The sequence below is a fragment of the Grammomys surdaster genome, unplaced genomic scaffold (assembly GCF_004785775.1).
Source record: "Grammomys surdaster isolate TR1022 unplaced genomic scaffold, NIH_TR_1.0 125889, whole genome shotgun sequence".
NCBI classification, from domain to species: Eukaryota; Metazoa; Chordata; class Mammalia; order Rodentia; family Muridae; genus Grammomys; species Grammomys surdaster.
In genome coordinates this window covers 2,019,107-2,038,426 of record NW_021620714.1, presented here as the reverse complement: position 1 = coordinate 2,038,426, position 19,320 = coordinate 2,019,107, and the positions used below count along the sequence as shown (strand labels likewise).

Genomic DNA, 19,320 nt, shown 5'->3' with positions numbered 1-19,320 from the left:
CTCTCTCTCTCTCTCTCTCTCTCTCTCTCTCTCTCTCTCTCTCTCTCTATCCTGTCCCAATTCCTCCTACATATCCCCATCACTACTTCTCTACTTCATGACATATTCTTCTATAATTATTATTTTACACACACACACACATGCACACACAGATATTCATTCACACATTCATACTCTCACACAGAGACACACACATACATTAACACATGGACACACAGACATTCACACACATTCACACTCACACAGACATTCTCACACACACATTCTTACCCCTCACACTCACATACATACATACACATTCTCACAGACACTTAAACCTACACACACAGACTTAGTCCAATTGATATTACCTGTAAGCGGATATGTTTAGGGCTGGCCACTGAGGGTTGGAAAGTCTATCAGGGGGCTCTCATCCCTTAAGAGAACTGATTCTCCCTCCCTTAGCAACCACTGGCTGCTTTTTGTATGGGCGGGGCTCGCTTTGAGCGTTGTGGGCTAGTGCTTTGCAATGCCTGTGGTTGTTGAGCCATGGGCTAGTGCTGTGTTTCCCTTTGAGGAACTGTAGACTGTTTTCCACAGCAGCACCACCATTCTGTTCCACCAGCAGTGTCCAAGGGCTCCAATTCCCCCACATACTCACCAACAGATTCTGTCCACATTTTACACATCTGCAGTTATTTCTCTGGGAGTTTGACTTGAGTTTCCCTAATGACTAACATTGTGTATAATTTCATGTGCTTATTAGACATTGGCATATTTTCTTTACAGAACTATCTAGTGAAAAAAATGTCCAGTTTTTAAAAATTGAGTCATTATTTTGTTGTGGAGTTTTAAGAGTTCTTTATATATTTGAGATAGAGGATTTTTTATTGAATGCATGTGTTATCTTTCTGTCCCTGTGGTCTAATAGTGGACTGAAAGGAGGAAAGATTTATTTTGGTTCACAGTCTGAGGTTTCAGTCCATGGCCAGCTGGCTCCACTGCCTTTGGTCCTGAGGAGAGGCAGGTCTACCAAGGAGGGTGTGATGGACGAGGCTCCTTAGTTCTTGGCAATCAGGGAGTAAAGTAAGAGATGAAGGGCTGGAGTTCTGATATGCCCTAAAAGCACACTCCACCAGCAACATAATTTTTTTCCACTAGCTCGATCATAAAGTATCTACCATCTCTTAAAAGGTTGGGGACTCAGTGCATGGACTCTGGAAACATCAGTAGTGCCAGATTACCTATCATGTGTCCGGTGAGGACGCCACGTAGTCATCTTGGTAATTGGGTTAAGAGTTGGCTATGAATAACCAGTGTATCTTCCAGCCTTGGATGAGGGGTTCTGCGTGTGTTTGAGCAACTATTGCTGACAGTTTACAGCTCAACTTTATTTCCTGCTGGCACAGAGCCTCCAGGCCAGCCAGAGGTGAAAGTAGGGTCTTCTCAGGTCTTCTTTGAGCATACCCATATCTCTCTCCCTGCACGGGCCCCTCTAGGACTCTGAGGATATGCTAGAGTTTCATAGCTATGGACATTTTCCCAGTTTTTCCTTTTAAGTTTTATTGTTTAGACTCTTATAGTTCTGGCTGATATTGCTGCCTCAGTGGGGGTGATGTTAAACAATTGCTCTTTTAGAAATACCTTAAAGATAGAGTAGTTCACATAGACCAAGGCGATTCAGGTCAAGGAGGACAGCCCTGGATGAGGAGCAAAGGAGCTGCTGTACCTAGGCAGTGGTGATGATTTTTTTTGGGGGGGGGGGCTCTAGTCAGGAGCGCTGGTCTCTCTCAATCCTTGCCGAACATTATCCCAAGTTCCATAGTTGCTTCTGGTTTTCAAAGCTGCCGAGAGCTATGATGAAGGGAAGGTGTCTTAGGGTCTTATTGCTGTGAAGAGACATCATGACCATGGCAACTCTTATAAAGGAAAGCACTTAGTTGGAGCTGGCTTACAGTTCAATGTTTAGTCTATTGTCATGGTGGGAAGTATGGCGGCATGCAGGCACACATGATGCTGGAGAAGGAGTCACTTTCTGCTGCCTGCCAATCTAGGTATAGAACTCTCGGCTCCTTCTCCAGCATCATGTCTGCCTGCATGCCAAGTCAGCTAGGAATATAATCTTGCAGTGACTCTGAGTAGCATCTTCCTAGTGAGGAACTCTGATGGTGACTCAGAGAAGGTGTAGATGGTGCTTTCCTACAGCCCTTGGACCAGTTGTTCCTTCCTCTGTGCCAGGCCTGATGAGACACACCATTGCTCTGTCTTGTGTCTGCTCAGCCACCAGCTACCCTCCTGAGGTCTAGAGAGAGTGTGGTCATGGAATCAGAGTTGATGTGAACTTTGCCTCACTGTGGATCTGACTGTGGGAAATGAACCTCATCCCTGTACTGTCACAGTCCCTCCAAGTTCATGAGCACTGTCAGTAACCCCTGCAGTGCAGTGGAGCTTGCCTCCACCTTTCTCTAGAAATACTAGTTACGGCTTCTAATCACCAAATCCAGTTGCCCTGTTAACTCTGCTAGTTTACAAGCCAGAGTTTGGCCCCTTTGCTTTCTTTTTTAAAAAATTATTTATTTATTTAATGTATATGGTGCACTGTCACTCTCTTCAGAGACACCAGAAGAGGGCATCAGATCCCATTACAGATGGTTGTGAGCTACTATGTGGTTGCTGGGAATTGAACTCGGACCTCTAGAAGAACAGTCAGTGTTCTTAACCACGGAGCCATCATTCCAGCCCTGTCTTATTACTCTTAATTAAGGTCCTCAAAGTTTAAAGTGTTTTCAGATTCACATTGTGGAAGGTTTGAACTTTGAAAGTTCTGCTGGCCAGGTCTCTAAGAGTAGAGAATTCATCTCTCTCTCTCTCTCTCTCTCTCTCTCTCTCTCTCTCTCTCTCTCTCTCTTTCTCTCTAGTGCTGCCTCAGTTACTCTTAATCTTTGACTTAGAACAGTCCTCAAACCACACTTGGAAAACACATATGACTCTTTGCCATTTGATTCATTCCTGGAATTGGAAAAAAAATAATTAATTTTAAATAGAAATATTCCCACCATGGACCTGTAGTTTCTACAAATAAGATACTAATTTGAACCATTCGATAAGACCATGTAATTAGTGATGGCATGTGCAAAGAAGAGAGATAGAACACAGAGTCACACCCAGGAAGAGAGGAAAAGGCACTCCCAGGATGATCAGGATAGCAGAGGTCAAATGTCAAAAGTAGATGTGAGAGGCCTGAGTCACAGGGAGAGAAGGCAGGCCTGGATGTGAGCGCCCTAGCATTAGGGATCTTGTGACCCTGGAAGGTCCCCCTTCAGTTGTACTGAGTGACTGCAGGCATAATATCTTTCCTCCCTAAGGATGAAGGTAGGCAAGACACAGCCAGCTGTTGAGGAAGCCCAGGGCCCAGGACAATGGGGTGTCTGCCTTGCAAGGCTTGGGATAACTGGTTGATCACCGTGTGGGTGAGCTGGGATCTGAGAGGGCCTATCTGTTGTTTGCCTTTACAGGGCCGAACTTGATGCAGACAGCCCCTTCGTTCTCTAGTGTTCTGAAGGATAGTGTTGTCATTGAGGGCCAGGATTTCGTGCTACGGTGCTCTATACGGGGGACCCCAGCACCCCGTGTCACTTGGCTACTTAATGGTGAGTTTCCCCCTGCTCCAGTCCCGTATGCTCTCCCGAGTTCTCTGTTCTCACTCTGAACCATATGTGCCTCAGAAGTGCAGCAAAGAGAGGTCGTGGGTACTGGCTCGGCGGCTCATTAGCTGACCTAGCTCATCTGCTCTCTGGGAATGATCTCTGGGCTGTTAGAACTCACTTCGTTCACATGTATAAAGTGGGCAGTGAGATACCTGCCTGGAGCCACGTATGCAGCTCACTACGGTAATGCCTTATGATTCAAGTCTTAAGAGATTATCAATAATCATTTAAAGAGTCAATAAATGAACATACAGATGGATAACCCAGTGACCCACATCAGAGAGTAGCCAAGGAATTTGAGTGGCAAGTAGATCTAGGTTTAAAAGTAGTGATGTGTTATGATGTTAATTGTAATTTTATAACTAAGTAAAGCTCTTTGACTCTTGTTTTATTTTTGAGACAGGGTCTCTCTATGTTGCCCTGGCTGTCCTGGAGTGTACTGTGTAGAACAGGCTGGCCATGAACTCATAGAAATCAGCCTGCCTCTGCCTCCAAGAGCTGAGATTAAAGGTGTGTCCACCACTGCCTGGCATAAGTACTACTCTTTGAAAAAATCATTACCAAATATTCTCATCCTTCTCCTCTTTTGAGGGCCTTCTAATTCTAAGATTAAATTTTAAATTTAAGTGTGGGAGACTGACTTTAAAACTGAGAACAGTCCATTCAGTGGGCATAGCTGGGCAGAGGCTGTTGGGGAGAGACCTCAGGGACCTGCTGAGAGGGGCCTCAACAGAACAGTCATCAGATAACTGACCTTCTGGGTTGGAGGCAGAGAGCTTTGCCGTCTTACAGCACAGGCTTCTCAAGAGGCAGCACCCACCGCTTGTCACCAAATAATCCCCAGGTGTGTCATCCTCCTGACCCTTTGCAGTAAGCCTCTGTGTCACCACAGTGCTCCCAGGCTTTGCCGGGGAATGCTCTTTGAGTGAGAGCAGCTGCTCTGTGTGCTCCCTCCACTTAGCTTCAGTAGATAGGTGGGAACTGAGATCTGCCTTCTCCCCTAACCTCACCCATGGACAGCTCCTGAGGGGCCCTGGGACTGACGGCAAGGACTCAGCCTGTTTGCAGCTAGAGAAGAGAATGAGCGTGAGGGCCACTCACGGGTCTGCATGAGAGCTTCACTTTGACTGGACAAAGCTAAACAAGGGTCAACGAGCATTTCCTCCAGAGAGTCAGGTTTTCAGGGTACACACCTCTGTAACAGCTGTCCAACTCCATCCACCATCGTGGCATAAAGACAGCAGACAGTGTGGAAAGTTTATGGGCACTGAAATATGAATTTCATGCAGTTTCCTCATGTCATGAGGAAAAAATGTAAAATATATTTTTTAATAAAAAAGAAATATATGTACACACTACATATACACACATATATATACATATACATCATATACATCATATACAGAGAGAGAGAGAGAGAGAGAGAGAGAGAGAGAGAGCGCTTTTGGTTTGCCAGCTATGTGAAACCAAATTGCATAAGTCAGTACAAAAAGGTTTGCGTGCGTGTGTGTGTGTGTGTGTGTGTGTGTGTGTGTGTGTGCAGTGGACAGTGGTTAACAGAAACTCACAACTGGTCAATATGCAGGAAATGAGTACCACTGGAGTGCTCAGCCACAGGTGGCCTATCTGTATCATATTCATCCCAAGACTCAGGACCACCTCAGAAGGTGGGACAGAAAGACCATAAAATTCAGAAGTAGAGGAGGACTGGACTGAAACTGTCTTCTGGACGAGACAGGACCACTGCATTCATGAACCCACAGCAGCTGTGGTTGCCTGCATGAGACCTGTACAAGACCCAGCCAGCTATCATTCTAGCATGGAGCAGGGAAGGGCTCAGGAGCCACCACCCCTAGCTAATGAGCTAATGGTACTTGATGGCTTCTGGGGGGAGGGAGAATCTGTTTTCTTTAAGGGTGTGGCCCCTGGTTGTCCTATCGTGCTGCATTCCCAAGAATGTATGGACAGCATAGATTGGACTTGATGGATTAACCAAGCAAACAAAACAAAACGGACACAAAGATGCAAGCAGAGGTGGGAACCGCTTTGGCGGGGGGTGGGGGGGGAGTTGGGGAGACGATGATCAAAATACATTGCATGAAATTCCCGAAGAATTAATATATATATATGAATATATATATGTATACACTGATTATACATATTATTATATATTATTGTATCTAACAATACAATGTATTATAATAATGTAATAATTATATGTTGTATTTAAAATAATTAATATTAAATGTAAACTGTTAAATGTTATAATTTAATAATTGTTATTACATAACAATTAATAATATATATATATAATAGATTGCAGATGGGGTTCGGGCCATGGGCTGTGTTTGTTTGCTGTGTTTGTAGTGGGAATTGAGCATGGGGTAGATCTTGGCTATCCACACTTTTCCCACTAGAGGGCAATAGTGCTTAAATCCACCTTCCATGGCAGCTAACTACTCTAAACAAGCCTCTGGGCTGGGAGTGTCTTGACTCAATCATGACATGTTCTGAGCCAGCCAACAGCTTCTTTCTTCAGCAGCTAGACGGAGTCAGGGGTTGTGCATTCAATATAATGCTGGCCACCACACATGATGGGACAGAGGAGACAGGCTGACGACAGTCATGTAGCGTGCTGGTGATCTCAGGTTTTAGGGGTGCTGTTACAAAAATAAAAGCGAAGGGTATTCAGTCCTTTCAATGGCAAGATTCTGACTCCTGCTTTCCCCTCCTCTCTCCAGCCCTCCCAGTCACACTTTTAGGAGTGCAATGGATTGGGAAGATTTTTCTCTTCCCCCCTCTTGCTTGGCAGTCTCTGCAAAACTGTCCTGGAGACATAAAGTGTTGTTATGTGCAGAAGAAAACATTGCTTCATGGAGAGGGCTGCTTCTCACTAAACTGCCTGCCTCTCCTGCCTCCCATCCTTAATTTTATGAGGTGCAAACTAGGACTGGGAGCCTGGCAAGAGAAGGAACTGACAGTTGCTTCCTATATGGCAGATGAACACATTCCTGCTAGCAGAGCAGACTCTTCAGTCAGGAGACAGACTATTTCCTATAAACAAAGGTTCGGTTATAGAATGATAAAGCTTTAGAGCATGTAGTATTATGGATGGGACTGATGCTTATTGCTTACAACCCATCGCCACATAGGACTGCAGATAAAGAGGGTTTCTAGTAGAAGGACCATTCATTTTCTATTCTCTGTGCTCATCCTTCCCTTGAATTTTAAAGTGTAGTTTATCGCACAGAGGAAATGAACATAATTGTGACATTAGGGTGGGGCTGCTGCTTTGCTTTCTGATCAATATCTATATTGGGAAATGGAATCATTATTTTGGAGACATCTCAAAGGAGCTGAGAACCACATGTTCAGTCTGGGTGAGGTCTACTCTGCCTGTGCCTGGGCTGTGGGCCAAAAGACCCTGCAGGGTTCTTCCCAGGTGTGTGGAATGGAGATTATCCCAAAATGCCAGCTGTCTATCTTTGCCGTACTGCATGCCAAATTCTTCCAGAGTGACTCTGCCCTGTCTTTCCAGGCCTGCTCTTGTCCTCCATGGATTTGGGCCAGCCCAAGTGTCATGACAGCTGCTCAGCTGGGGTCAGAGCTGGTGCCCCCCACCCACCAGGTGCTCCTGGCCTGAGCCCTTCTATGCTTCCCTCTGCAGGACAACCCATCCAGTTTGCTCATTCCATCTGTGAGGCAGGCGTGGCCGAGCTTCACATCCAAGATGCCCTGCCAGAGGACCGTGGCACCTACACCTGCCTGGCTGAGAATGCCTTGGGGCAGGTGTCCTGCAGCGCCACAGTCACTGTCCAAGGTAGGATCTTTCAAGCATGTTGCTAGATGTAATTCCCTACCAATGTCTGTCTGCACTGAAGAAAGAATGTTTATAGACCATCGGTTTGCTAGCCCAAATCCAAGGAGCCAGTCTCTAAGTGGAATTGTGATTTCTGGCAGGCAGCTATGGAAGCAGAGGGGCTGCTGAAACATCTAGGGACAAAGGACAGGTTACACAGAAAGTCCTGAGCATAGGCGCGCAGCGGCACACCTGACATCCCAGCACTAGGGAGCACGAGGCAGGACAATCCTGATTTCCAGGCCAACCCAAGATATATCGAAAGCAAGACCCTGTCCCAAATGAAAGGAAGAAAAAAAGAAAGGAAAGTGGGAAGAGGAGAGAGAGGAAGCCTGACATGACCCTGAAGGCAGGCAGATGGGAGAGACGGTCTCTAGCGATCCCCAGTAAGGGGAGTCTGTCCCCCACTGCAAGACTTCAGGAGGGGTATCCACGTGTCATTAACATGCAGGGGCCTCACAAGTGGCTCTGTACCCTCAGGTGCTAGGGGTGAAGCAGATCCCCAAGAGTCCCAGGGTTTTCCTCACCTATCCCGCTCCTGCCTTCCCCCATCCACGCTTTGTTTTCATCCATCACCAGCCTGTTGCCAAGGAATCTGATTATCACAGTCATCCATTGATTTCCCCCCAGCACTTAGTCCCCAGGAATCGGCAGGAATTATAGGCTCGAGACCGACCCTGCTGGGCTGTGGGCATTCGTGGTGGCTGTTTCTAGGAAAGGAAGGTGTCCAGGGTCTCAGATAAGCTTGGTCCCACCTTTCCTTAGCTTGTGCTTCCAGCTCATAAGAGTGCCTGTGACTTCTGGATGCTCAGACTGGGTAGACTGCACCTACCTTCCCTATCAGCCAAGCAGAGAATCACACCTCATTTCTTTTGTCCCCCCAAAATTCAGACCTCACAGAAGAGCCCTCTTGGAGTATGAGCAGCCACGTTCTGGGAGGCTTCATGAGATGGTGTGACAGAAAAGGGACAAAATGCCTTCTGCCCACTCTCATCTCCTCAGCTGTCTCACCTCACAGAGACCCTTTGGGCTCAGGGTACAGTGTTGTCCCTGTTTCATACAGAAGGGTCTAATGGCCTTGACATCAGTGGAACTTGGACAGCACAGGGTAGTAGTTAAAGCTGGCTTCTAAGCCCAGGTCCTAGGACTGAGGCCTAGGTTACCTCATAACTGGCCATTTTCAGAGTACCCTTCCCAGGGCCAGAAGTTGGAGGCTAGCCACAAGGGAAAAGGAGCTGTCCTTCCTCGGGCTCAGGGCGCTTCTCTAACAGAGAATGTGGTCCATGCCTACCCTGTGCATCCATCTGCCAGGAGAGATTTGGATTTCTCTGAAGAAATGCCTCTCTGTGGAGTCATGTGTGAACCAGTCCACCCTTTCCTTCCAGGAAGCCTTCCATACTGGGGTCAGAGCTAGCTGTGTCCCGTGAGATCTTTTCTGGTACACACATGAAACCAACTTATCTCCATAGTTCTCATGGCATGGCTGCTGGGGGTCTCAGGGGACCATAGCATGAGACTTCCAGGGAAGCCCAGAAGTTCACAGCCTGGTCTTGGAGGCCCAGGGCAGTGGCTCTCCCCCTTTTCCCAGAGTCTAGCCAGTCCACAGTGGGCAGGAAAATACTAATGATATGGGCTGGGCCACTTTACCCAGTCTTGTATTGACAGCTTCCTCTGATAGTCAGCTAATCCCGTGTCTGCCTTTGATTGCTTGTGCTTAAGTTGGACTAGAGGCTCAGCTAACGGCCTCTCTCTCTCTCTCTCTCTCTCTCTCTCTCTCTCTCTCTCTCTCTCTCCCTCCCTCCCTCCCTCCCTCCCTCCCTCCCTCTCTCTCTCTCTCTCTCTGTCTGTGTGTGTGTGTGTGTGTAGGTGGGTCTTCAGATGAAGGATGGGGAACTCTGGGGTGTTCTCCTGACTCCAAGGTGTTGGGAAGGCTGGGGAGGGCTGCATGGTTGTCCATCTAAGTATGTCTCAAAGCAAAAGGAAAGAAGCTACAACGTAGCTCCGTCAGGACCCCTGGATCTGCTGTCAGCAGCCCAGTGAGTGAGTGCCCTCCTGGGTGGGGGATATGCTGGCTTCTCCAAGCCAGACTGAGGCTCAGAACCATAAATGGAAAACAAGACAGACACAACCACACTGGGGCTCAGTGCAGACGTCCCTGCACAGGGCTGGCAGAGGAAGCCTGGCACAGTGGCATTCTGGCACCCCGCCCCAAGGTGCTTTAGAGGTTTCAGGGCTGTGTCTTGCACCATTGTCAGCTTTGGAGTTATTCTAACTTTCTTAGCAGCTGCTTTGGCCCCAGGATTCCTGGGAGCTTTTCGAGGATGTATTCCCTCCTGCCTCAATTGCTGCTCTGTCCTGAGGCCTCGTTCTGTCCTCTCAGTGTGGCATGGTAGAAAGTGTGAATCCAAAGCCAGCTGCCTGACTTGAATTCTATTCACCACACTCTAGTCCTGCCACCTGGATGTCACCTCTTCAGGCACCACCTTTCTCTATGTGACATGGGAGCCTCGGCACATGGGGGTAAATAGACTGATGCTGCCTTGTCCACAGACCATGGAATGTTCCATATGTGCTGTGGTGTTGGGTGTCCAAACTTTAAACAAGAATATCCAAGGAGGTGGTTTTACGAAAGAATCAACCTCCTGAAGTATTATCTATGCGAGGTAAAGCACAGGGAGGAGTGGTAGCTCAAGGTCAGCCTGGGCTACAGCTCCAAGTGAGAAACGAGCAATGGATTGAGACGGACTTGGGGCCATGAACCCCTGTGCTGCACCTCAAGGCTCTGACCACAAGATGTCGCAGTGCGGCAATGCATTACCCTCCACTTGCCATTATTTCCTGTGAGGAGCTAATTCTGCAGCCACCCTGCCACCACCCCGCCATCCCCACCCTCAGTCTTTCTGAGACTTGAGCCAATCCTATGCTGAAGGGAAGACGTGGGGACTCTTTCTCAACTCTTTAGCCTTTGGTCAAGGTTTCACAGTCTTTCAGAGCACTGGCCCAGCACTGGGACCACTCTGCTTGTCTGTAGTTCTACTCCAAAAGCCTACCTAGCTCCCACAGATGTCACTTTCTCCCAGAAGCCTTCCCTCCTCACCTCAGTAAGCCCTGTAACACCCTGCGTCCCTTGTTGCACAGACTTACCAAAAATCTTTGCTGAGTACCTGCATTCGTCTGGTCTGGGGGACACTGTAAGACACAGGTCAGATGAAGGCCCCACTGTTGGTCAGCTTGCCCTCTGATGGAGATGGAGGCAGCAGTCAAGACCCAGCTTAACATCACATGCCAATACATGCTCTTAAGGAAATGAATAGAGGTCTGAAGATGTAGCTCGGTGCTTATCTGCCATCCTTACATCTGGATGTGGGCTGGATGTGGTTCTAGGCAGGCAGCAGGCAGCACAGCAAGTGTCCAGACCCTGGGGTGGGAGCAACACCAGCCTACTCAAGATGCCCACTGTGCCTGGAGCCAGGTGAACAGACTGGCAGAACATTGCCAGAGGGAGTTGTGTCCTGCAGGCCCTCAGCGGGTAAGGAATATTGCTCTGATTGCTTGTTTAAGCATCTGCAGTCTTCCTATAGGGAGACCCGTTATCCTCCTGATATTGTATTCAGCACAGGGCCTGTCCTGTGAGCCCCTGCAAGCAGGTGAGCAGTGACTGAGCAAGCAATGAGGTGGATGAGCCTTCTCTACATGCGGGGAGGCATTGCCTCAACTTCCCCAGATCTCAGTACTCTAGTGTGTTTTTACGAGACCTGTGAATTATCTCTCAACAGCCCCTCAACAGATCCCTCTGTTTTTCCCCATTATTAACCAGGCAACCTAAACTTCCCTCCTCATCCAAAATGGATGAATCCAAGTTCCTGTAGTGTCCTGGAAGATCTAGAAACAGTTAATAACTCCCTGTATTATCAGGTCTGCATCCTGGGCAGGAGTCTTCCTTAGGCTAAGATATTTTCAAAGTACACACCTACACACATAAACACATAGCATCTATGTCAAGGCTAAATTCTTAAGCAACCAGACGAATTACTAATCTGCTAATTGTACCTATTTTGACATAGTTTCTCCACTAATGGTTTGTTTGTTTAACTAAAGGCATGCTGAGCCTGTAAGGGGTACCTAAGGACATAAAATGTGGGTTAGGTTAAAAGAAAAATATCTAATGTGAAATATATTTTATGAGGACATTTGCTGGAGGACTTGTGCGAAGAAGAGTTCCCAGTGAGGAAAACAGGCCCCTCAAAGGCAACCAAGTTCTTGGCTCTGAACACCTAGGCCTTGGGCTGTTCCCAGCCTCCTCCTCTGCTCGCCCCAGCTATGTACATGTAATTTGGACTTTATATCATCTCTTTGCTGACATAAGTCATGGACCCTGCCCTCTGTTGGCCAAGCACACTGGCAACCTTTCTAACCCTTATACTGGCTAAAGAGAGCCCTTGAAGGAGGGGAAGCAGCATTGTCTGTAGCCTCCTTTTTAAAGCTGTCCTGAAAACCTCAGTCCTCTCGAGCATCTGCTCACAGCCTTTGAAACTCAAGCTATGCCATGAGTTTAAGTGGAGTCAGTGTATCCCAGGATTTTCATTTTCTACAGATTGGGGCCTTCACACTGCAAGGAGGCTTGCAGGCCAGGATGTGTCCTGGTACAGAGCTCGGAACTAGAGCCTTGCTTTACTAATTAGACAATTACAGAGGCTTGTAACTGTCCAGTTTTACAGCCCTTTGTAGACCATAGGCTCCCATTTGCTGGCTCACAGACCTTGACCAAAAATACCATCCAGAATGAAAGCCTTGTGTCCCAGCGGCCAAATGTGCTCCAGTTAGAACAACACAAACAGCAGTGTGGTTTCCAGGCCTCGCTGGCAAAGAACTCCACGGGGCCGGCTCTTGTGCCTGCCTGTTTAGAGTGTGATTATAACTTCTAAGACCTTAAGAAGGCTGGGGTTGTAGTCGTCCCTGCCTCTCATCCAGCAGCCCATCATTACTGGTCAGATCTTTCTGGAGATGCCATGTGTCTTTGTCCCTTTTGCTCTCTTCCTTGCACATGTCTCTTCCCATTTGCTTCTCTGGTTCTGAGAAGTCAGCAGGAGGAAGAAGAAAGGCCAAAAATGCCATCAAAGCAGGCCTCCAGCTGACTGACTTTCCAAGAAGGCTATGGTCGGGTTAGGAGAGAGACTTTGATGAAAGGGAATTCAGATACCTCCCCAGGGATTTACGCTTGCCAAGTACCCTGGAAATGGGAAGGGGCTGGGCTGCTTTCCTGCAAGGCCAAGAAACCAAGCCCTGGAATGTGGGAGAGGAGGCACTGGTCCCTGATGCAGGGACCACACTGCATTCTGAGTACCAAAGAAAAGAAGGGGGAAGATTGGATGTAGATACCTCTCAGTTGGAGATTTATTGAATTTCCATAGAATAGCAGGGTTGAGAGGGAATCCATTTTGCTGTGGGAATGGCATTTTGCATTGTGGTAGCTAAGGAAAATGGTTCATCTTCAAAGAGTAAAGAGATCCTTTAGTAGATCCAAGATGAAGCCTGGCATGTTCATAGAACACACATTTTTGGATCCCTAAACTTGGGGCTTTGGAGAGCAGCGGGCTGGCCAGCATAGGTTGTCCAGTGGTGGGGGTAGGGGTGATGATGGTTTTAAGAAATTCAGAATCAAGTTATCTTTCCTATTAAACTCATGGAAAGTTGAGGAAGGACAGTTTAGGGGAAAAGAAGGAAATTTGTTAGAGTGTAGCAAGAGACACTGTAGCCAGGACTGCCGCCTGGATGAAGGCTGTGGAAGGCTCATTATACTGGGTCCAGGAGGAGCCAAGGACTTTGCTGGGTCATGTTTAAGGAACAGCTGGTACTGCTTATTGTACTGGACCAGGTGGCTATACAACGCAATGAGCTGCTTCGTCCTATGGGTGCTGAATTTTCTCCCAAGTTTTCCAGAACGTTGCATTTGTTCTTGAACTGAAGTCACCATTGGTTGGGGTTTTCAAGAGAGAGCTCTGAAAGGAAAAGTACAGTTGTGTACTTCCTGACTTCCAGTGCTGAAGTGCCCCTCACACACCTTTCATCTGTATGGCATCACTTTTGCATGTTTCTGAGCTATTTTATCAGCAGCTCATCCTTGGTCATATTTCCTGTCCTCTCCATCATGGCCTGAGTCTGTCCCTTCTCTCAGGGCAACAGTGACAGTTCAATGCGGGACGTGGAAACCAAAAACCAGAACAACAGATAAATTCGCCTCGGGCAGTTAATCTTAGACTAGTGAGATGTGGAGCTGGCACTTTTAGGCTCTGGAAAGGCAGCCTCTCCTCTCCGGGCTTGCTCTCAGCGGGAGCAGGAAGCACAGCTATGGGAAAAGCCGGGGGTATGTTTAGTCTAGCCCCCCTGGAGCTAGATACAGGGCTTCCACCCCTGGCCCCAGTAATCACTCCCTTGGAGTCTGTGTACCGTGGGAGGCCAGTGCCCTCCTTCCAGATGAGGAAGGCTGGAGCTCTCTCACCCCTGAGGCTGGCTTCCTATTGTGACCTCAAAGCAAGACATTCCCAGAGTAATGGACCTCTGGGCTAATAGCAGCCCTGGGCATGGGCAAGGTATTTGGGTAGGGTCCTAGTTAGGGTTTTATTGCTGTGAACAGACACCCTGACCAAGGCAACTCTTGTCCTTAGTCCTTGTTGACCAAAGGACAACATGTAATTGGGGCTGGCTTATAGGTGCAGAGGTTCAGTCCATTATCATCAAGGCGGGAACATGGCAGCATCCAGACAGGCGTGATGCAGGAGGAGCTGAGAGTTCTACATCTTTATCTGAAGGCTGCTAGCAGAACACTGGCTTCCAGGCAGCTAGGATGAGGGTCTTAAAGCCCACACCCACAGTGACACACCTACTCCAACAAGGCCACACCTATTCCAACAAGGCCATACCCTGGACCGAGCATATACAAACCATAACAGATAGTATTTGAGTGATCTGCCCTGTTCTTAGATCCCCAGAGAGAAAGCAAGAAGCCTGATCCAGTCTGTTGAATTCTCATGCCTCTTGGCCCACTGCAGCCCTGGGGAGTCAGGAAGGCCACCTTCCTCCCTTGAATGAGAGTTTGCTTGCCCAGAGCCTTGTCAAGAACTCTTCTGGCTTTACCTCCACGGCTGCTGTTGATTGACTCTGCTCAATCAAAACAGCCAGTAGAATTCAAGAAGGCAAATTGTTGGTTTATATACTGACTGGTGTTAAATACAGTTGTAGGCTCTTTTGAGACAGACCTTGAACTCACTGTGTAATTGAGTCAAATGAATCTGAATTCCTGATCCTCCTGCCTCTCTCTCTAGACTGCTGGCTTCATGGGCATGCACTATTATGCCCAGCTTTACATGGTTCTGGGTGTTGAACTTGGCTTAATTTGTATACTCTGCTAACAGAGCTACACCCCAGCCCCATAGCTGTTTTGACATAGTTTCTTAGGATCATCTAAAAGTCCTGCAGTGGGATCATGTATACAGTACACGCTATACTCATCTGTGTTGTGTTTTAGTTGTTGGTAATAATGAACATACGCGGTCCACCTTTTGCCTGACTGGTCTCTTCTCTGCTTTTTCTCAGCTGTCAAAAATCTGCTTTATGAATGAGCTGCAATGTGCTGTCCTCTGTGGCACTGTCAGCTCGCTATGGTCAGCCCTGGAGAGTGCTGGTTCCCTTTGGAGAGGCATCTACAGTGTCCCCTGCTTGTCCTCAGGAGGCCTGGGCGAGCTCCATCCTGGCCATTCTTCTCTGGCCGCATGGCCCATCTTAACACATCCTGGGCTCACTCTAAGTACAGTGGGTAGTGGTTTGGGACTGGGGATCCAAGAAACTAGTTCAGGCTCCTTTTCTCAGAGTGTCTAAAGGAAGCCACTTACTGGGAACCCCTCCCTGTTGTCTTAGTCCAATTACAGCCTGTGTTCATTGGAAGGTTGGCTATTTTCTCACCCCATGAAGAACTTGGGCTTATTGACTGCTGTTCACTGACCTGAATTCAGGGTCATTATATTCTGCATATTTACCCCACGCCTGCTGGAGGGATTCAGAACAAACAGGAACATCAACCTGCAATCTGGAGAGCAAATTAACTCCCAACATTCCATTCTTCCTTCCGTTGCTCTTGTAGAACTGAAGGGAAGAAAGAGCAGTGCCCATTCTGGGTCCAAAGCCTGAGCTGGTTCCTCTGACTCCTCTCTTGGGGAGGCGCAGCAAAGTTCCATTAATTTACTTTGAGATTTGTCCCATGGTGTCTAAGCATGACATCACGAAACTTGCTTTGGGCCACTTAAAAACAAACAAACAAGTCAAACCGTAATCGTCAGGGAAGTCTCAGGATCCACGGCTTCTTAGGTTACTGATAGGTTCACTGTGTGACTCTAGGCAGGCAGGAGTCAGCCAGTTCTCAGGAGATGCCTACGAATGCCATTGATAATGAGTGTGGACAACGTGGATTGAGGGGTCAACTTGAGATTTTCAACTTCCTATCGGTGTGAAAGCCATTTGATAGAAACCCACTTCAAATTTTAAATTTCGAATTCAAGCATTTCCTGAGCTGGCAATGTGAGCAGAAAGACCCAGTCAGCATTGTGACCCCAAGATCAAACAACCAGTCAGTCCCCTACAAGCTGTGTCGCTGAGCTGCCATACTCTGCAGGGCTGGTTCACCAAATGCATTTTTGGCTTATGATACTTTGTTGCTTATAGTAGGCTTATAGGAAACCACTCTAAGTTGAGCAGCATTGTGGCTGTACATATTGTTTTCACGTTCTGTCTTCAAATACATACATACATACATACATACATACACACACAAACAAACCTTAAATTAGAAAGAAAGAAAGAAAGAAAGAAAGAAAGAAAGAAAGAAAGAAAGAAAGAGAAAGAGAGAAAGAGAGAAAGAAAGAGAAAGAAACATAAGACACATATCTTGTCCAGGTCCAGGGCACAGCACAGGCCTTAGATACAGCAAGCTGCCATGTTGGGGTGCAGCTCTTGGCCCCCCATCCCTCATGCCCTTCTTAGCTCCCAGGGCAGGTTGGGTGGTGTAAACAGATCTCTAGACTCCAGCAGCCAGAATCCAGAGTACTGTGGCTTTCCCAGAGCCCCGGGTGAGAGAGAAGGCAATAGGGAGAACTGAGAGAGAATGACCCAGCCTGAAAGAGCAGACAGCCACCAGCAGAAAGGTGAGCAAGCTGGGATTTTGGATGTTCCTGTGGTACCCAGAAGGAGTTCCAGTCCATCTGTATGAAGCTCTGTGGCTTGGGCTTTGAGGCAGGCAGTGATGCAGGAACAGGGAGTCGTCTGCAGAGGGGAAAACATTTTGTCCTCAAGCCCTCTCAGTCTGTGCAAGACAGGAAATTCCTCAACCCTCCAGAGGCAGCCAACTTTCCTGACCACGGCAGCCCAGGCTACATGAGGTAGATCTGTGTGTTTCCCTTAGACTCCCTAAGTCCACTGTCACAACCTCCTGCCAATACTCCACCAGCAGCTGTACTCCATCAAAAGACAATTCCCGAAATGGGGGCAGGGACCAAGAACACTACCTGTGGCCAGAGGCAGGACAGGAGTATCTGCCTCAGTTGGTCTTGTGTGCCTGCTCTCTGCTGCAGCCGCTCTGAGAGAGCTTTATTCTGACCTTTATTCAACCATCTGAGCCTTATCCCTCCATGGCCCCAGAGGCTGGACTGGGAGAGCTCTGCTTTCTGTGGCCACAGGTAAGAATTAACATGTTGTGAATTGGGCCTTAACCTGATAGAGAAAACACCCTGGAAACTATCCCCAGAGGTGGTGGAGACCCAAAGTACTAAAGTCCTCCCTTGAAGCTTTGATTTAAATTAGAGATGTTACATTGTATTAGTCTGGTTTCTGTTGTAACAAAATACCCAAAGATGGATACTTTGTAAAATAAAGAGGTTTTTCTTAGTCCCTAGCTCTAGAGGACAGAAAGCATGGCACAGATCTCTGCAGAAGTGAAGACCAAAGTTTCATGCTCCGTCCTGTCGTGGTTGAGAAGCATGCATGTGATAGCATGTGCTGAAGACCACCAATGCAGGTTCCAGGCTCACTTTAGAACACCACTCTCACATGAACGAATCCAGTTCTATGAGACCCAATTCACTCTTGAGAGAACTGATCCAGTCTCATGAGAAAGACTAATCCTCTGTAGGGGTGGCATCCCCATGACCCAGTCAGCTCTTGGAGGACTCCTTTCTAGTGCCTCCATACTGAGAGTGAAATTTCATCGTGACTCCCAAGGAACATGTAGAACATTTGCCTATCTCAGACCCTGATTTGATACTGAGCACTACAAACGAACAAAAAGCAATAGTTTGTTGTTCTTCACCCTGAGTTTTAGTTCAAACCGTAGCACCTGCCTTACCAATCTTACTCTCTATAGTACCAGAAAGAAACAACAGCAAAAAGCTACCAGAGAGGCTAGACACTGGACAGCCTGGGGCTTGCCCTGCATGTTAAGCAGACATCGTCTTACTTCCTGGAAACTGGTTGAAGCCAGCTTTGGGGAGGATGGCAAGAGTACAGAAAAACCCTTCTGTGAAAAGCTATCTCCTCAGAGAGCTGAGAGGGAGGAGGTGGACTCAGACCTCTGGGTAGAGAGCTATCCTGGTTTTCGTCCTTTATTAGCGAGCACGATACCTTTGTCTCTTTCCCAGATGTTACTAAAGTATTATGAAGGTCCAGTAAGCTGCATGTATTTTAGGAGTTTAGCTTAAATGAGTTTTGTCAGACATGTTATTATCTGTGAAATAACATTTGCCCTGATCTAAAAAGTGAACATTTCTGTTTCTCGTAAGCATTCCTTACTGCTCTCTTCTAATCCGTCTCTCAGCCCCTGCTGCAGGCACCCACTGCTGTGCTTTCTGTCTCTCTAGTTTGGTGTGTGTGTGTGTGTCTGTGTGTGTGTGTGTGTCTGTGTCTGTGTGTCTGTGAGTGTGTGTCTGTGTCTGTGTGTCTCTGTGTGTGTGTGTGTGTGTGTGCATGTGTGTATCTGTGTATATGTACGTGCATGTGTGTGTGAGAGAGAGAGACAGAGAGAAACAGAGAGAAGCTGTAGGATGAGTCCAGTGCTTTACTATACACAGGTACACAGGTATGTTCACTATTGCTCCATCACTGACTCACTTCCCACCCTGTAGCTTTTGCTTCGTTTAGCTGAGACATGATCTTATCTACACTGGCCTCAGACCCACCATTCTCTTGCCCCTTTGGTGTAGGGATTATAAGTGTATGTTGCCATATCCAGCTTTGGTTTATTTTTTTAGGAAAAGAAGGAGGATTAGAAGGAGGAAGTGGTCTTGGGAGTACAGGTTGGTTGTAGCATATGTGTTTATGTATGAGATCCTGGATTTGATACCCAGCACCACGAACAAGGGGTAGGAAGGGGTAGAGAGGAGAAGAAAGTAGAAGGAAGAGAATTATTCATCTGCTTACTGAAAGTGTTGTATGCATATATCACGTCTGGCAAGAGTAAGAAGGAACTGAACATGTTTGCTTCTGGGGAGACAGTGCCAGGGAGTCAGGTTGGGAGGGAGGGAGACTTTACACAGACCCTCTGGTATCTTTTGGATTCTGTGCCACATGAGTGTATCACTTAATTGAAAAGAGTAAAAAGAACTTAAGAGGCAAAAGTCTTCATGAAGATACCCAGTGTGAGCTTCCTCGCTGAGGTCTTTCGGAGGAACCAGAACTTGTTTGCACAAGACTCTGTGGAACTGTTTAGTCTCTGCTGTCAGGCCGGAGCATTGT

General features: G+C 47.5%; 1 protein-coding gene across 2 annotated transcripts in view; it reads left to right on the top strand.

The window, feature by feature from the left end:
* The window catches only part of Mylk (myosin light chain kinase), a 188,648-nt gene that overhangs the window by 75,145 nt on the left and 94,183 nt on the right, over window positions 1–19,320 (top strand). For both annotated transcript variants that reach the window (XM_028752285.1, XM_028752284.1), the window contains exons 10-11: window positions 3,495–3,629; window positions 7,354–7,506. In XM_028752285.1, coding sequence (XP_028608118.1) covers window positions 3,495–3,629; window positions 7,354–7,506 — 288 coding nt within the window. The remainder of the gene's footprint in view (window positions 1–3,494; window positions 3,630–7,353; window positions 7,507–19,320) is intronic.